Genomic DNA, 15,246 nt, shown 5'->3' on the forward strand with positions numbered 1-15,246 from the left:
CTGTCCACCATTAAAGACTGGCCGAAGTTTCAGAATTAATACAATACCTGTATATCCACATGCCTTTTTATAGCATTTTCATAGTCCTTATGATAAGAAGTATGAACAAAATATTATTACTGTGATGTATTTTGTATGAAATAAGAAGAAACAGGTGAAAAACTTTCCATACATTTTAATTTTAAGAAAGCTTACCCAATAGACTGAATGCCGTTTCTATAAGACTTGATAAAGTAATTTTTCCTTCCTTGCCTCGTGACATCAACCCAACCACCTTCATTGTCTAGAATGCCATAATGTATGGCAGCTTTACAAATACTGGATTGCTGAAAAACAGAGCAGGAAAAGCAGTTCCATGTCAGCCAAAGCCACTATTTTACAATGCAATTTATTTGTGGAAAAAAAAAAAAAAAAGTTTTAATTACAAAGTATCATTAAAAACTTTGTAGGTAGTCTATGAAGTTTGATGTGGTCTGTGCAGGTATTATTTCAAACCAAGAAAACACCTCTTTGCCTTACTCAGAGACAAAGTATACTCATTTGCAGTATACTTGTTCAGAGTAGCTGTTATTTCCTATACTGTTTTTCAGTTCTACAGAGTAAACCGTATTAGCATTAGGCTTATGCAAGCAGGCCTATCTTAGTGAAACAATTTATACGAGTGTACCCACAAACTGCTGTATTTCTCCTTAAATAGCACCTTCACAGATTTACATGCAAATATGTGGACACAAAAATTCTGCTTCTGTGCATGTATAATAAGTACAAAGTACACTCAGACAGTACAGACTGAATAGCAGATGCAAACTTATATTGTCTGATGCTATCTTAAACACTTGGTGCAGGCTTTTATTTTTGGTGAATACTGTTTTCTTCAAAATCCATTCTTAATATGATTTTAACTAGTATTCCAACAGAAAAGACATTTCATTAAACGTTCCAGTAATACAAAATCTAATTTAAAAATATTTACCATTTCATAATGTACACTTCCAATAACTTTGGCTTTGCTATCCAAACAGCCAGCAGGACATTCATACCTAAGAAAATAAAATATAACTTGGTCTTAAATCCCGGGATTACAAAAAGGGAAAATATTCCAGCTCACATACAAATACAGCCTTTTAGAATAATCTCAGAATGACAACTGTAAAATTTACCATACCTATTGCAAGTTGTTCCTTTGCACTGATCTCTTAGCCTTACTTCACATGAAACAATCTGAGCTAAAACAAGCAAAAAGCAATTTCACTGCAATGAATTTGATACTATATAATTCAAATTTGCTGACCACTTGCAAATTAGGTAAATTCCTTACACATTTGCTGTGTGCTTATTACTTCATTTTTCTCACTGTCATCAGTCCCTGTGGAGCCTGAAGGTGAGTGAGTTCTTGGCCGGCTTTGTGCTGTTGCATCCTGGGCTTTGGATCGCTGCCGTTCAATCTCATTGGTTTCCTCTTCTGGTTCATGAGGAGAATAAGGTCTTTCTGAATCCTCTGTTTCAGAAAACAGGCAAAAAAAAATAGTATCTCAGAAAAAAAAAAAATTAAAATCAGTGTTTGTGGAATGTAAATCCCTCACCATGTTTTGGTAACATGGCTTTGTTCTCATAAAATGGTGGATGAATACAAGCAAGAAAGCAAGGAAAACTTTCCACTGCTTCATAAGATGAAGACCTTAAGATTAGTAATATATCTCAAGCATGTTTCTGATGCTGACAAAGGTAGATTTTTTTCTAGCACAAGCAGTGCAACTGAGGTATGAAAATGCTCTTAACACTCCTTTTCTAGTATCTTTATGACATCCAATGAAAAGCAATAGAAGATGCTATTTTTATTTTACATTGGAAGTATTTTACCAATGTCAGAGGTAACTTGTAATTAAAGAAGCAGATTTCATAAAAACATACATCATGAAAATAAGGCCCTTCTATTCATAGATAATGAAAATAATATTGAAATGCTCAATGAATCTACATGACTTTCTTAAGCAAGAACTTTAAGGAAGTTATTTCAGCATACTTGTGCAGCTTTTATGGTCTCTATGAACTTTCAAAAGTTACTAACAAAAATTGACAAATTACTTGTACACAGAGTAAACCAAGAGAAATAGCAGCTTCATGTATGCTGTGTTTCAATGTTATCAAATATGAATAGCATTACAAAAATTGTAAGAAGTTAATAACCATCCTAGCTGACATTTTGTTTAATTACTAATGTCTCCTAGTCTTGTTCTTGATTTTTCTTATAGCAATGCACATGGCTACATCACTGAAATAATGTTTCCTTATAAACAAATGACTGCATAGACTTCCACTATAATTACAGAAAGTCATATAAATAGCACACAGCAACAATCTACACCTTTGTGTACTAAAAGCCCTCAATCAGCACTTAAAACAGCAAGAGTTTTGTACACTCCACTCTCTCTGGTGAGGCTTGGACTCACATATCATAAGTACATGATCTCATTCATCATAGTAAAGTAGGACCCTACCAAGTCTTTGGGCACATGCACAATATATTCTATTCCACCATGTTAAAGCACAATGATGAAAGAAAGCAAAAGAAAGGTTACATTTCTCTTCCAACTTACAGTTGTATTGTTGGAATAGTACATACCTCTGTAACAAAGATTTTCTCTGCAACCTCCTCCAAAACTAGGGGGACATGCAGAACAAGGGCGGCCAGGTTTATAAGGAGCATGACCCCACCAGTTACCCCTTTAGACCAAAAAAAAAAAAAAAAAAAGAAAAAGAAAAAAAAAATGTAGCAAAACATGCTTTAATAAATGAACATATTAACATTAAACAGCATTTAATATGTGGACAAATAAATGATGAAAACCAACTGACACTTAGACCATAACATTGTTTTGGTATTTCCAATTAGCAAGAGATAGGATGAGAAGAAATAGCCTCAAGTTGCACCAGGGGAGGCTTATATTGGATATTAGGGGTTGTCAAAAAGTGGAACAGGCTGCCCATTCAAGTGGTTGAGTCACCATCCCTGGAGGTATTTAAAAGACATGTAGCTTAGGGACATGATTCAGTGGTGGACTTGGCAGTGTTATATTTATGGTTGGACTCAATGACATTGAAGGTCTTTTCAAACCCAAATGATTCTATGATTCTATATCAAATGCACAGGAAGTAACTGAAAAGTCCATGAAGAAAAAACTGAAGTACTGCCATAAGCTGCTTTAAGATCTTTCTAGATAGGCATAGCACCGTAAGACTAAATTCCACAATTACATGAGAACAGGCTCTACTTTCCTAAATATAATATCCTAGCTTCATGTTACACATTCTCTACAGTCACAATGGGGAGATGTATTTATTTTTCAGACAAATATCACACTACCACAAAGATCTCTGATATTGTATGCTAAAACACAAGCCAGAAAACTGAAGCTCTAGAAAATCACAAGAGTATTTATGCAGCCAAAGGCTGCCTTGGGAACAATGCTCTACTTTGTAACAGTACAAAAAACAGAAAACTCAGACTGATTTCCTTTCAGATTATTTCCTGGATTATTACAAAGTATCTTGCCCCTTCAAGATATTTTTGGGAGTCAGTCTACTTACTTAGGAGAATAATTGCATACAAGATAGACTGCTTTTGGCCAAACCTGCCCCCAGATGTTCATGTTATGACACAAATTAATTGCACAACCAATTCTGCTACTTGTAGCCCAAACAACCTGTGGAAAAAGAAAGAGAAAGGTATGTAAAAACCAAAGCTGATTAACATAAAATCAAAACTGTCTCCAAACGTCAGTGTATAAAACTCAAATCACAAAAGTGATGTTATATTCCCCTCTGTTATAAATGAGTTGAAGTGGCCTAATTACAGCTGTCGAAAGGCTATTCTGTTGTATCCTTACTAGAAAGAAAAGCTTCAGCTTCATACAAAAGATATGGCTCTCATTTTATATAAATGGTCTTGGCATGTATTTGACAGTATAACAAAGTATTTACAAAACATGATCTGAAGGACTGATTCTTGGAATTACAACTAATAGATATGATGAGTTAGAAGTTAGGTTCCTGTGCCCTGGAGTTCTCAGCACAACCTAAGGTCCCAGAGGGGTTTAGATTGGTTAGACTGCGAGAATAGGTATTTTTCAGCAGTGAAAGGAGGTAACATAAATGATAAAACTATTCACAGAAAAGCTCATACAACAAAAACACTCAAGTCATGGATTTTAAATGAATATGCTTTCATGTCATTGCCATCTAAAGTTGTCTGTGCTCCTTTACTCGTCTGTTGAAACAATTTTCACTGCAGATCTCAAAATAATCTGAACCAAGTGTGGAACATTCAAATTAGAGAAACACGAGAGGTGCTAAACCTGTATTAAAGATAAGCCAACTGTGCAGTTCCAGCAGGATTCAGGAGTTGAAAGGGACAGGTACTGTGACGAATTAGTACCACTAAGAACTATATCTATGTACTGTAGATCTCATATGTAATGAATAAGTGTAATTATAGGTATTTTTATAGAAGTGGTAAACAAGGAGGTAATGCTGTCTTAAAATTAGATACAATTGTAAATTATGATAGTAAGAAGAAAATACACATTTAAAAATCAATCATTTTGAAGTTTTCTAATGTTATACTGAAAATTATATGTGGATTTTAGTATATCTGAGAATCATGTACTTCCCATTCACTTGAAAGCATGACTGGTTCCCCTTTAGAAAAATTCAGGCTCGATGCAGGGATTTCAGAAATACCAAATAAATTAGTTCTTATGCATTTTCAAAATCTTGCTGAAGTTAAAGTAACATGTTAAAAACTGTTTATTGATCTGAGGAATTCACCTAAGAAAACTTTTTTTTTTTTTTTTTTTTTTAACAGATGTGCTGTTTCTTTAGCATATTACAGAAAGGACTACCAGCATACCAGCACAGACTAGGTTACGCAAAGCACACTGAGCAGTAACATTCAGTTTAACACTGGGGTTTGTGAGCTTTTTACTTAACCCTGTTAAGGAAATGATATTTAGGAGGATGAAATCTAAATATTTGTGTGACAACCCTACTTTATGACACTGATATGTCACCCAATCCTTGCAACTATGAAGTCTAATAGCAAGTCCCTTTTGTGTTTTAGTGCTATGGTATATACTGCAAGATTACTATGTTCTACATGTTGTACAGCAACCTAACTGGAGGTCTTGACCACTTGTTTCCATAGCTGACAAACCTCCCCCCCCCAACCTACATACCTGTGTGTAATGTGTGCAAACAGGACCAGAGCATTTGTAAGGACAATATGGGTTGCATTCATGAGGATAAGGATACGTGAAATCTCTCACTTCATCATACCATGCTTGAACATGAAATGTTGGAGGTCTGTACCTATGAAAGCCAGTAGTACTCTATTAGATCATTCAAAACTTGCAGCTTCTATGATTCTTAAGTAACAAGTAAATTTCATTAGTTTTAAAAAACCAAACGTGTAACATATAAAACATTACCTTCCCCAGTGTGCCCCCAAATTTTGTCCAATTGATGGAAGAAGGCTTGCAGGCCCATGCTCCCACAGACAGGTTTCAGCCCATGACTCTGCAGATCTCTCCAGTTCTGTGTCCCACGTCTGAAATTTGAAAGAAAAGAAAGGGACATCTCCTTAGAAATACTTGCTGTGGATCTCATACTTTAGAAAAGAAAAAGAAAAAAATGATTGTCCATTTTTAAAGCTTCCGTTACCAGGGGGCAGAATACTGAAGAAAAAAGTGAGACTTGACAATTGTGTGCCCCATTTGTGCTATGTAAGAAAGAAAATATTTTCACCAAGAGAAGAAAAAAGTTTTAATCCCTTCACAGCATTCCCTTTAGAAAGCACATTCAAACATGCTGCAGAGAATAAAGCACAAATATGAAACTGAAAGGCTTAGTTCAACTTTCCAAGCTAAATTAAGTGCTTTTTCTGTCCTGTGAGATTTCTTTTTAGTAATAGGCACTTTTCTTAGCCAAAAAGGTATTATCCAACACACTTTCAACATAAGGTTTTATTTCCTCTAAACCAATAGTTTATCTGAAATGAAAGCGATTTTCTCTCCCTCTTCTATAATCAGCTTTTGCTGAAATAACACAGTGCAAACACAAAATATGAAAACTAGAGTAAGGTTGTCATTCACTGATTTTTGTGGCTAGGTTGGCAAAAAAGGAGGCATTCATGTTAGTAAGAGGCATGCTTAGGACAAGTTAAAGAAAAAGTTTATGAATTATTATTCATCGCAATTGTTTATCCTTATTGTTTATTCTTTAAGGACATGGAAGAATAGGCTTGTAGCTGAAAGGAAAATGCAAGTTACTTTCTTTCAAAAGCATACTAAAACCTACTCTTCTTGAAAGAAATTATAACATACTGCGTACGCATGGATTTTACTGTGGTAAACTGGGGTTTGATCGAAGTGGTCCCTCTTGTGTAAAGTATCCACACCACTGCTTGACTTTTTAAATCTTGTGACAGTTGCACAAGAGTTTCCAGATACCTCACCCTCTGATACCAATGCTCAGGTGAGGAAACGGGAATATTTCCAGGAAGGAAACGCATTTCTTGATAGAACCACAATTACTTCATCATAAATTCAGACTAAGTTTCTTAGAGTGAGACTATGTTATCTAAGTAACAGTAATTCAGTATTTCCAACCCCAAATTCCCATGCAGACATTGGAGATCATGTCTACAAATTTTTGGCACAGATTAAAAGGTAAAAAACTCCTTAACACAGCCAAAGAATACACAAACATAACAGACAAATTCCATGTGCTAGAATTTATTTTTCTATCAACTCCGACATGCAGTTTTCACCTTATTAATCAGATTACTCATTAAAAACAAATATGTCCTTGGTTATGCAAGACCATGATTATGTAAAGACTTTAATCCCAGAACCTCTGTTCTTGGTTCTCCTCTTCAGAAGTCTCTAATGCATTGAATTCCATTTTGTATGTTATTAGTAATATCATCGGCAAGTAAGAAATTTTCAGGGCACATTCTGACTCCCAAAATGCAACATTAATTTTGACAGAACTACTCTAAGAGTATAATAATGACAGAATAAAGCTTTTGACCCATATATGGATACAAAGCTTACTGACTTTAGGAAACAGTAGTAATTTTCTATTAACTCTACTGAGCCAGTATTTCCATGTCATAAGCAAAAGAATTCTTTAATCTCCATAATATTCTAATCTTAATTCAGAAGGTTTTACATAATAGTTTGTATAAATCTTTACTTCTTCCCTTTCCTTGTCACACCATCATAAATAGTTCTTATTCCTACTGTACAAAACAAACGTTAACACACCTTCCATATATATGTTTAGTTCCTGTAAATTATAGTACAATTGCTTCATCATTCTACAATGGAATCATGAAACTGTTACATCTTAAAATAAAAGACACTACAGTTTGTTTCACATATTGTATGACATTAAGTCAACTCAAAATCTTATAATACTAGCTCCGAATATGAACAAATTGTGAAGTTAATGTATTTCCCAAAGAATTGTTGTTAACAATTGTTTTACCAACTGGATTCTGAAATACAGATTTAGAATAAATTAGACTTACGCTAGACTGAAATGTGGGCACCTGCTCACTTTTAGAACTCCCCACCTCCAGAGCCAGTTAAATTTCTTGTAGCTTTTATGAACCTCAGAATGCCCCAATATATTATCTTGTAAAGCATCTCCCCACATTTTCAGGACTTAAACCAGCAGTCATGGTTAAAGGAATTGTACTGTTGCTGTTGTATTTTTTTTTTTTCCACACAAGTTTCAAAATATTTTATGCAGCTATATTAACTGAAATAATGTTTGGTTTGTTTTTTTTTTTTTTTTTTTTTTTTTAACATCAGAGCTACACAGTCAATAGTAGCTGCTTGAATACGTTCCTCAAGCTTGCGAAGTAGTTATCAAAATTTTATTTTGATAAAAATAACTCTTTAGAGTGATGATAGCTATGCATGACAATGCCATAAAGAACTCTGCAAGAATAGCTTTTAGATGAAAACTTAAATTCATTGCTAATCCTCCAGACAGATGAACACCCATACTCCAAGGTACTATTGAGATCAGGCATGTTCTTCAAAAAATTCCTTCTTCTTTCAATGTTTCTCTGCCTTCATCTGCAGCATAAAATACTGGTTTTACACACCCCGCTTGCCTAGTCAGAGATAAGCACATTTCCCAGTTTCTAGGCCACAACCTTTGGCTGCAGCAAAGAAATAACCTTCAGTGGCTGATGGGATGCAGCAAAGCTCTTTGCAGGAAGCATAGTGCAGGAGACAATACCAGCAATGAGGAGCTTGGGGTGTTTGGATATTTTTGCCCACTGCACAGTCTTTTGTGACTCCAGAAAATGTTGGTGTACGAGCCAGGGAGCCAACCCCACTTTCTTTGAGAATGAGTTTATTTGTGCAAGATGATCTCAGGTAGGAATCTGCGCAATTAAGGGAAAAAGGTCATAGTTTAAGGCTCATCATCATAAACTCATCAAGAGTTTAAATCTGTCCTATTGGTGCTTTACAGTGTTTTTATTTACTAATGTTTATGGTGAAGTGAGCCTCATCATAGTGCATTTTCCTTGGAGCAGCGTCATTTATGATTCTGCTCTCAAGTCCCCTAAGACAGTGGTAACATCAGCCGTCCTTGGTCACTGCCCTTCCATGTCAATCATAATGACAGGTCTAATGACAGAAACTCCAGAGTCATCAGTTTATGACAGATATGAAGGAGAAACAGGAATGAATGAAGTAATGGGGATGTCAGAGCTTAGCTAATCACATTTCTTGGCAGTTTTCATTGAAAGCCGATAAATAAAATTCTCCAAGAGAATATTAAAACCAAATTTTGTTTCAACTTATTTTTTTCAATTTTCCTTTCTCTAATCAAAATTTAGAAGTATTCTAACTAGCACTAGCAGGCTAGACACTTGTCATTTGTAAGTCTGTCAAAGAAATAAGAAATCTTTAAAATCTACTAAGAAAATAATTATTGAGCCTAATGAATTACATTGTTTTAATTAGCATGGTAAATTTTTACATATAAATTTTTTTGCATCATTTATTCAGTTATCAATTGATCTCGAAAAACAGCTTTAGTAGTCTATTCTTCATAACACTAGAGAAAGAACATCATTATTAAAACCTGAATAATTCGTATATCATTACCTTTGTAAAATGTCTGTGATACTATCTCATGGGAACTTCCAATCTACCTGAATTTAAATACAAGCACTAGAAGACAGGTATCTTTTTATAAAAAATGCACTACAAAATTTCACAGCATACATTTCATACATTAATCAATTTTGATTTAAGTTTAATCATTAAAATTTTGATGAGAAGTGGTGAATAAGAAGTTTTATGATAAAAATAATCAGAAATCTTTAATAGTTACTACAATGTAAGGTTTGTATTCACCCAATCATACCACATAACTCAAACACACAATAGGCTGGATCAATCAAGAGCTAACCGCAGCTTCAACATGTTGTGAGACATGAATCAGATATCAAAAAAACTGCATATATATATTTTGGGTTTTCAGCAAATGATGCAACATGTATTGCTTTTCTCCCAAATGTGTATACCACACAACAAAATCACTTCCGAACAGTCAGCTGTTCAGAAAATTCTCTCTCTGTGCCATAGAAAAAAGGACTCATTCATCTGTTCCTCAACCTTTAACACTTAAACCCCTTATTTTTAAAACCAGATATAAAAATCACCTGGCATGGATATCATGCACATATTCCTAGCATGGTTTGTTGTCAGAGAACACTGCCTATATCCTGCCAGCCAATGTTCAGTTTGATCCAGGCTTTTTTTGGTTAAGAGGCAGCCATGAAAAAATATCAACCTACAGTACAAATTAACATTCCTTCTTTTTCATCAAGACTATGTTTGAGTTCAAATGTGCTCAAATATACAATGACTATTGTTGCTAATGAAGCCAGTTATTTCAAAGCTATTTCAGGTATCTCAGTGTGAAATTGCAGTCCACAGTATGGAGGTACACCAAGTAGATTAACAGGATATAGCTTAATTTCTTCTTAATTTTAAATAATTAAGTATTGTTGATGGAGTAATAATCAAAAGCATTGCATATTCAGATGCAAAAAAATCTGTCATGTGTAAATCACACATAGGAAACGATCTATTTAATTTCAGTATTTAACGTCCAACTGTCTAATTTTCTCAACAAAGCCACCACTTCCTGAAGCATCTGTAATAGGAGAGTTTTTATTTTAATTCTACCTGCTAAATTACATCATATTTATGAAATATTCCAAATCTCCCAATTCCATAGAATTTCCTACAGGTCCAACTCACTTTCTTGATTGCCAAAGACTTTCAAATGAAAAAAAGGAATAAACGACCAATATCCTCCTAAAGCCAGTGGGAAAAAAAAAAAAAAAAGGCAGAAGGGATTGGAAGTGGCAGTTACTTGGGTCTCCAACCCCTACCAAGACAGAAGCAATACAACACAACTCCAAATCAACGTAGAAATTAACAGGTACCGGATTTCTGAAAACAAATTAAGAATTTGTCAAATGAATCTTGACAGACTGCAATCCCATATCACAGCTAATGTAGCATAAATTAGTTTAAAGATATTTTTAAAGGTCATTTATACAGTTACATGTAGTTGGAACTTAAACAATTGAAAAGGTTTTCTACAGCTTTGCAAACATGCCTAATCATTGCTTCAGACTGGATCAAGAACAGGAAAAAGCTGCTTTACATTACTGATATCACCTTGATATTTGTCCTTCTCTTCCAGCAGTTAAAATAGGAGATTCAACTTTCCCTCCTAAATTATTCTGATTGAAGTTAAATGAAGAAAACTGCATATGTTACTTCTAAGGGTCAAAAGACTGTTAAAGTATTTTCATATCAATCCAGTCAGATTATCTCTATAATGCATTTTATTGTATTTGTTCTGTGTTTGCTCACATAGCAGGCTAAATTAAACAAACATGTAAAATAATCTGTATAAGTATATAAAACCTACCTCCTTAATGGAACAAGTTTTATTCCCTGTGCTCTCAGTACCATTCTCTTATTTCACTTACATGACGGCAAGCTTTTGGCTTCAAACAATGAAAGCATCTCCATATACAAAGAAAGATACACACATATGTTTTCATGTTTCATTTCATAAAATTCAAAAGGCTTTTGTTCTCCTAGTGTTCACTTCCTCCTTAAAGCAATGAAGAAAAAAGATGAGAGCAGGAAAGCAAATGTATAAGGAAAGATTTCCAAAACCACATAAAACTGTCCATTCAGAGCAAGTTACACAATGAAGAAATTCAAACAACTATAGAACTAATTGGTGAATCTTTAAAACGTCGAGGTGCTTGGCATTTTAAAAATAGCCAGAATAAAAATTGAAGAATATGAAGAGTGACAGAAACATAGGTATTTTACATCCTATCAGAAGCAGGCATTTCTCATACTTTAACCACAATGTTATTAGTGATATTAATATCTGGCTACCGAAATATATCCTGAGGTGACATAGTTCTGATGCTTTAAACTTAATTCAAAAAGTTCTCCCTTAACATTCAGTAGCAGCAGCTGGATTTTACAGATTTAATCTAAGAACACTTCCAGACAACTCTTTGAAACGATTGGTACAGGGTAAGTTTAGAAGAAATCTCTGCATAGCTATAGACAAAGATGCTTTTGCTTAATGAAGGATGAATAAACCTCTTTAAACACCATTACTTAAAAATACAGGAAGTTGTTTCTTTTCATAAAAAGCTAATTCCTCATCAGCTAGTTCCCTCATTCATGCTCCGACAAGACCAGGTTTCAATGACTTACCACTATCAGATTTCTTTGGTAAATAAAGGGTACTGATGGGAGCACAAGAAGATGGAAGTGCAACCAGGCAGCTGATTTCCAGGTCTGACAAGCAATTTTGACTGACAATTGTTTGGTACTACGTGCAAGGTAATTCAACCTGCTTATCATAAAAAAGTATTGCTCACATTGTCAGAAAACTACATGTGGTCTACCTTTTAGATAAGCAATCATCATCAGGGTTGGCTTTCTACATTGAGATAGAGAGACAGGTAGACACTGAACATATCACCAACTGGTCAGCAACAGAAACCTGCCTGGAGCTGTTCCATTTGTTTCACACAACTCTGTTAGAGTAGCAACGAAGGTAAAAGGAGTTGCTAGCATGTCTTAAATTGATAAATGTCCTTCTACTTTCCAAATCTTGCATTTTTTTTTTTTTTTACTTCCAAGAGAAGATCACTTAGTGAAGCTATTTATAAAGACAAAAAGAAGTTACCTAGCAATGGGAAGACACAGTGCTACTGCAGAGATGGGAAGAAACTAAAGATGTCTTTTGCCTTCTTGTCCCTCAGTACTAATGATGTCAAAGTGCCTGTAGCTACCAAGTTAGGTACTTCTCTTTCCCTCTCTCTCATGTAGCGCAAGTTCATGTTTGCACCTGGCTTCAGAAATGTATGTTGTACTTTTCTGTTTTGGACATAAGAGGACAAGACAAATTTTCACAATGGCCTTTGGTTCAGTGCTTTCTAAATTTCTGCATACATAAATAACTGTGCACCAAAGCTACAGGAAATAATGAGTGATCACCCTTTGAAATGTGAAATTTCAGTTTGTGAAAACTTGAGCCCATTATCTTACCTCTTTTCTTTATTATACTTAAGCATTGAATCCCTCCTAATTCCAGCTTTCACAGATAACTATGTGACAAATTAACTTCTTTACAACTACAGTCTGCAGACTTTATCTTAGAGGTCACGTACATGGCTTGCACAAGTCATGTACAGGTTTTACAAGTTTATGGACCTGGCCTTAACTAGAAAGACACTAATCTCCTATATTCCAGTCTGTATCTGATGTTTCACGTCTCTGAAGTTTTTCTTAGGTTTTTCTCCAAATCTGTTTTAAGGATGGACTATATAATTAAAAAAAAAACAACAAAAAAAAAAAAAAAAAAAAAACACACCTATTTTAATTAAGCTAAAGATGATGGTATCACCACAAGTCTACATTTGTTCTGTAAGCATAAAGGTATACATTTCTTCTGATTCACACAGCTAATTTAGACATCTGGTACATTAAACAGCGCTAACAGTGAAAGGGGTTTGGGTACTGTTATGCTGATAGCCAGGCTGGAGTGTGAGTACACACATATTCCTAGAGACTGAAGCAACAAATTACTTTAGATATCTAGGCTCTTATGAAGGCAAAGATGATGTCCCTCCCTCCCCCATCACTGCCTGCTGGTCTAGTTCTAAGTGGTGAACAGATTTATTAATACAGACCTTTCTCTATAGAAACAAATCATGTTGCCATTGTTCTAATAATTTTTCTTTTTGGTGGCATTCACAAGAGCTTGTCTGTGTTTTGTTGAGTAAAATGAAAAACTGAAATATTTGTCAAAGATAGCTGAGTGGTAGGGTAGTGATGCTGATGGTGATTTTAGAGATACCCACTGTGCTTGGTTTTGACATAAAAATTTCCAAATTCAGGAGAGGATCAAAAACCAAAAAAAAACCAGGCATGGGTAATATTGAGTTTACTGATATTCAAGATCAACATCCTGCAAGGTAGACTTCCTCAAGTGCTTATTCAATACTTAAGCAAGATCTTATCTTGATTAAGTTTTTAAACTTGCAACATGTACTCTTCCTAAAATCCCTAGTTCATGCAAACATTCTAAAAGTTTCTCAAGTAATACCCCTCTCTGGGACAAACAACCTTTTACTCTAATGAAACATGTACATTCAGAACAGAAGATCCAGACAATGGAAACCAGTTTCTGGGTCATCCAAGAGGACATATCTTTCTCTGTATCCATCCAAGAGAACATATCTTTATCTGTAGAAAGTTACCATCATAACCACTTCCATTTTATTCTTGTATCCTCAAGTGTGACAGAAATGGTCTACCATTAACTTTTTATGTATCATTGCTGTGAAGCACGTTCCTCCCATGGTGTAATTCATCCACACAGAAAACCCCTTAGTTCAAAGCTCAGTGCTGCTCTAGACTAGATTTCATCATCTACTCTAAATAGTCTAACGCTGGTAAGATGGCATAGTCTATAGATTCTATAGGCCAAAGATTTATAGGCATGGTCAGATGCTTCTGCTATCCAAAACAATATACCCACATAGTAGAACTTCTATTTCACACTTACATTTGAGCCACTATATACAGAAGGAACATTGGCTAAACTTCCAGTCCCTGCAATAATCTATTTTACAGTAAGAGAGGAAAACATTTAGTTCTACATGCTTCAGCCTTATAGTCTCAGTAGGGTTGTATACTTGATCTAGTGTCTTCCTGTTTCAGCTTTGGAAAACAACTTGCATATCATCTGAGTATCATGATTATTTATGCTACTTCTGCTGCATTTCTTAGAGTTCACACACATCTATCTAAAACATTCCCTTTCATGAAGCCAGCAGTCAGGAAACGACACTGATCTTTTAGACTGGGTTGCAATACCACCATGACTGAACTCAAAGTGGATTAGGGTTTGGGGTTCTTTGTTTGTTTTGGTTTTTTTTTTTTGTTGTTTTTTTTGTTTTGTTTTGTTTTTGTTTTTTTAAGGGGAAGGCTTGTTTTGTTTTTGTTTTTTAATGTAGATAAGGAATGTGCTTATGAAATTAAAGTCCTGATCATTCACACTTACTGTGTATCACAGAGCACTCCTGGAGTTCAAATTGTATCTTTTCCAGATAAAACGCCAGGAGTTATGCTCCAGGAGTGCCTCTAACACTTTGCAGTTGTTTATGGGTATTCAGCCCACACAGATTAGACCTAGTTCAAAATAAAAACCCTTGAAATACAGACAGCATGAATGTCAGGTCCTCAGCACCAATTCTTCTGCTCTACAAATCTGCTCCCATTGCACCACAACACTTGCCAACACAGGCACTGCCTTCACCAGTTTCCTGTTAAAACCTAGTGCACCATCAAAGACATTCACACAGATGCTGCAGTATCAACATTTTACAAGTGTTGAACATCAACTAGAAAAGCTGAAGCTAAAACGCCGGTGGCAGATCAAACTGAACAGTAGTAAGAGTTACCGACTCCAGTTGCCAACTCTTCTACACCAGAAGGTTACAAGTTTTGCAGCAGGGATGCTGCATGCAATATGGATCTTCTGAATGCTTCTGGTTTACAACATATCACATTAAAATAAACCACAACTAACACCAGT

At 35.0% G+C, this 15,246-nt stretch overlaps 1 protein-coding gene across 3 annotated transcripts in view; it reads right to left on the reverse strand.

Moving 5' to 3' along the window:
- Positions 1–15,246, reverse strand: part of CRISPLD1 (cysteine rich secretory protein LCCL domain containing 1) — a 46,706-nt gene that overhangs the window by 17,538 nt on the left and 13,922 nt on the right. For all 3 annotated transcript variants that reach the window (XM_033007948.2, XM_033007947.2, XM_033007949.1), the window contains 8 exons: positions 5,487–5,605; positions 5,235–5,367; positions 3,589–3,704; positions 2,624–2,724; positions 1,319–1,498; positions 1,166–1,226; positions 974–1,040; positions 196–326 (listed from right to left, as the gene is read on the reverse strand). In XM_033007948.2, coding sequence (XP_032863839.1) covers positions 196–326; positions 974–1,040; positions 1,166–1,226; positions 1,319–1,498; positions 2,624–2,724; positions 3,589–3,704; positions 5,235–5,367; positions 5,487–5,605 — 908 coding nt within the window. The remainder of the gene's footprint in view (positions 1–195; positions 327–973; positions 1,041–1,165; positions 1,227–1,318; positions 1,499–2,623; positions 2,725–3,588; positions 3,705–5,234; positions 5,368–5,486; positions 5,606–15,246) is intronic.

The sequence above is a fragment of the Tyto alba genome, unplaced genomic scaffold (assembly GCF_018691265.1).
Source record: "Tyto alba isolate M040663 unplaced genomic scaffold, T.alba_DEE_v4.0 Super-Scaffold_9, whole genome shotgun sequence".
NCBI classification, from domain to species: domain Eukaryota; kingdom Metazoa; phylum Chordata; class Aves; order Strigiformes; family Tytonidae; genus Tyto; species Tyto alba.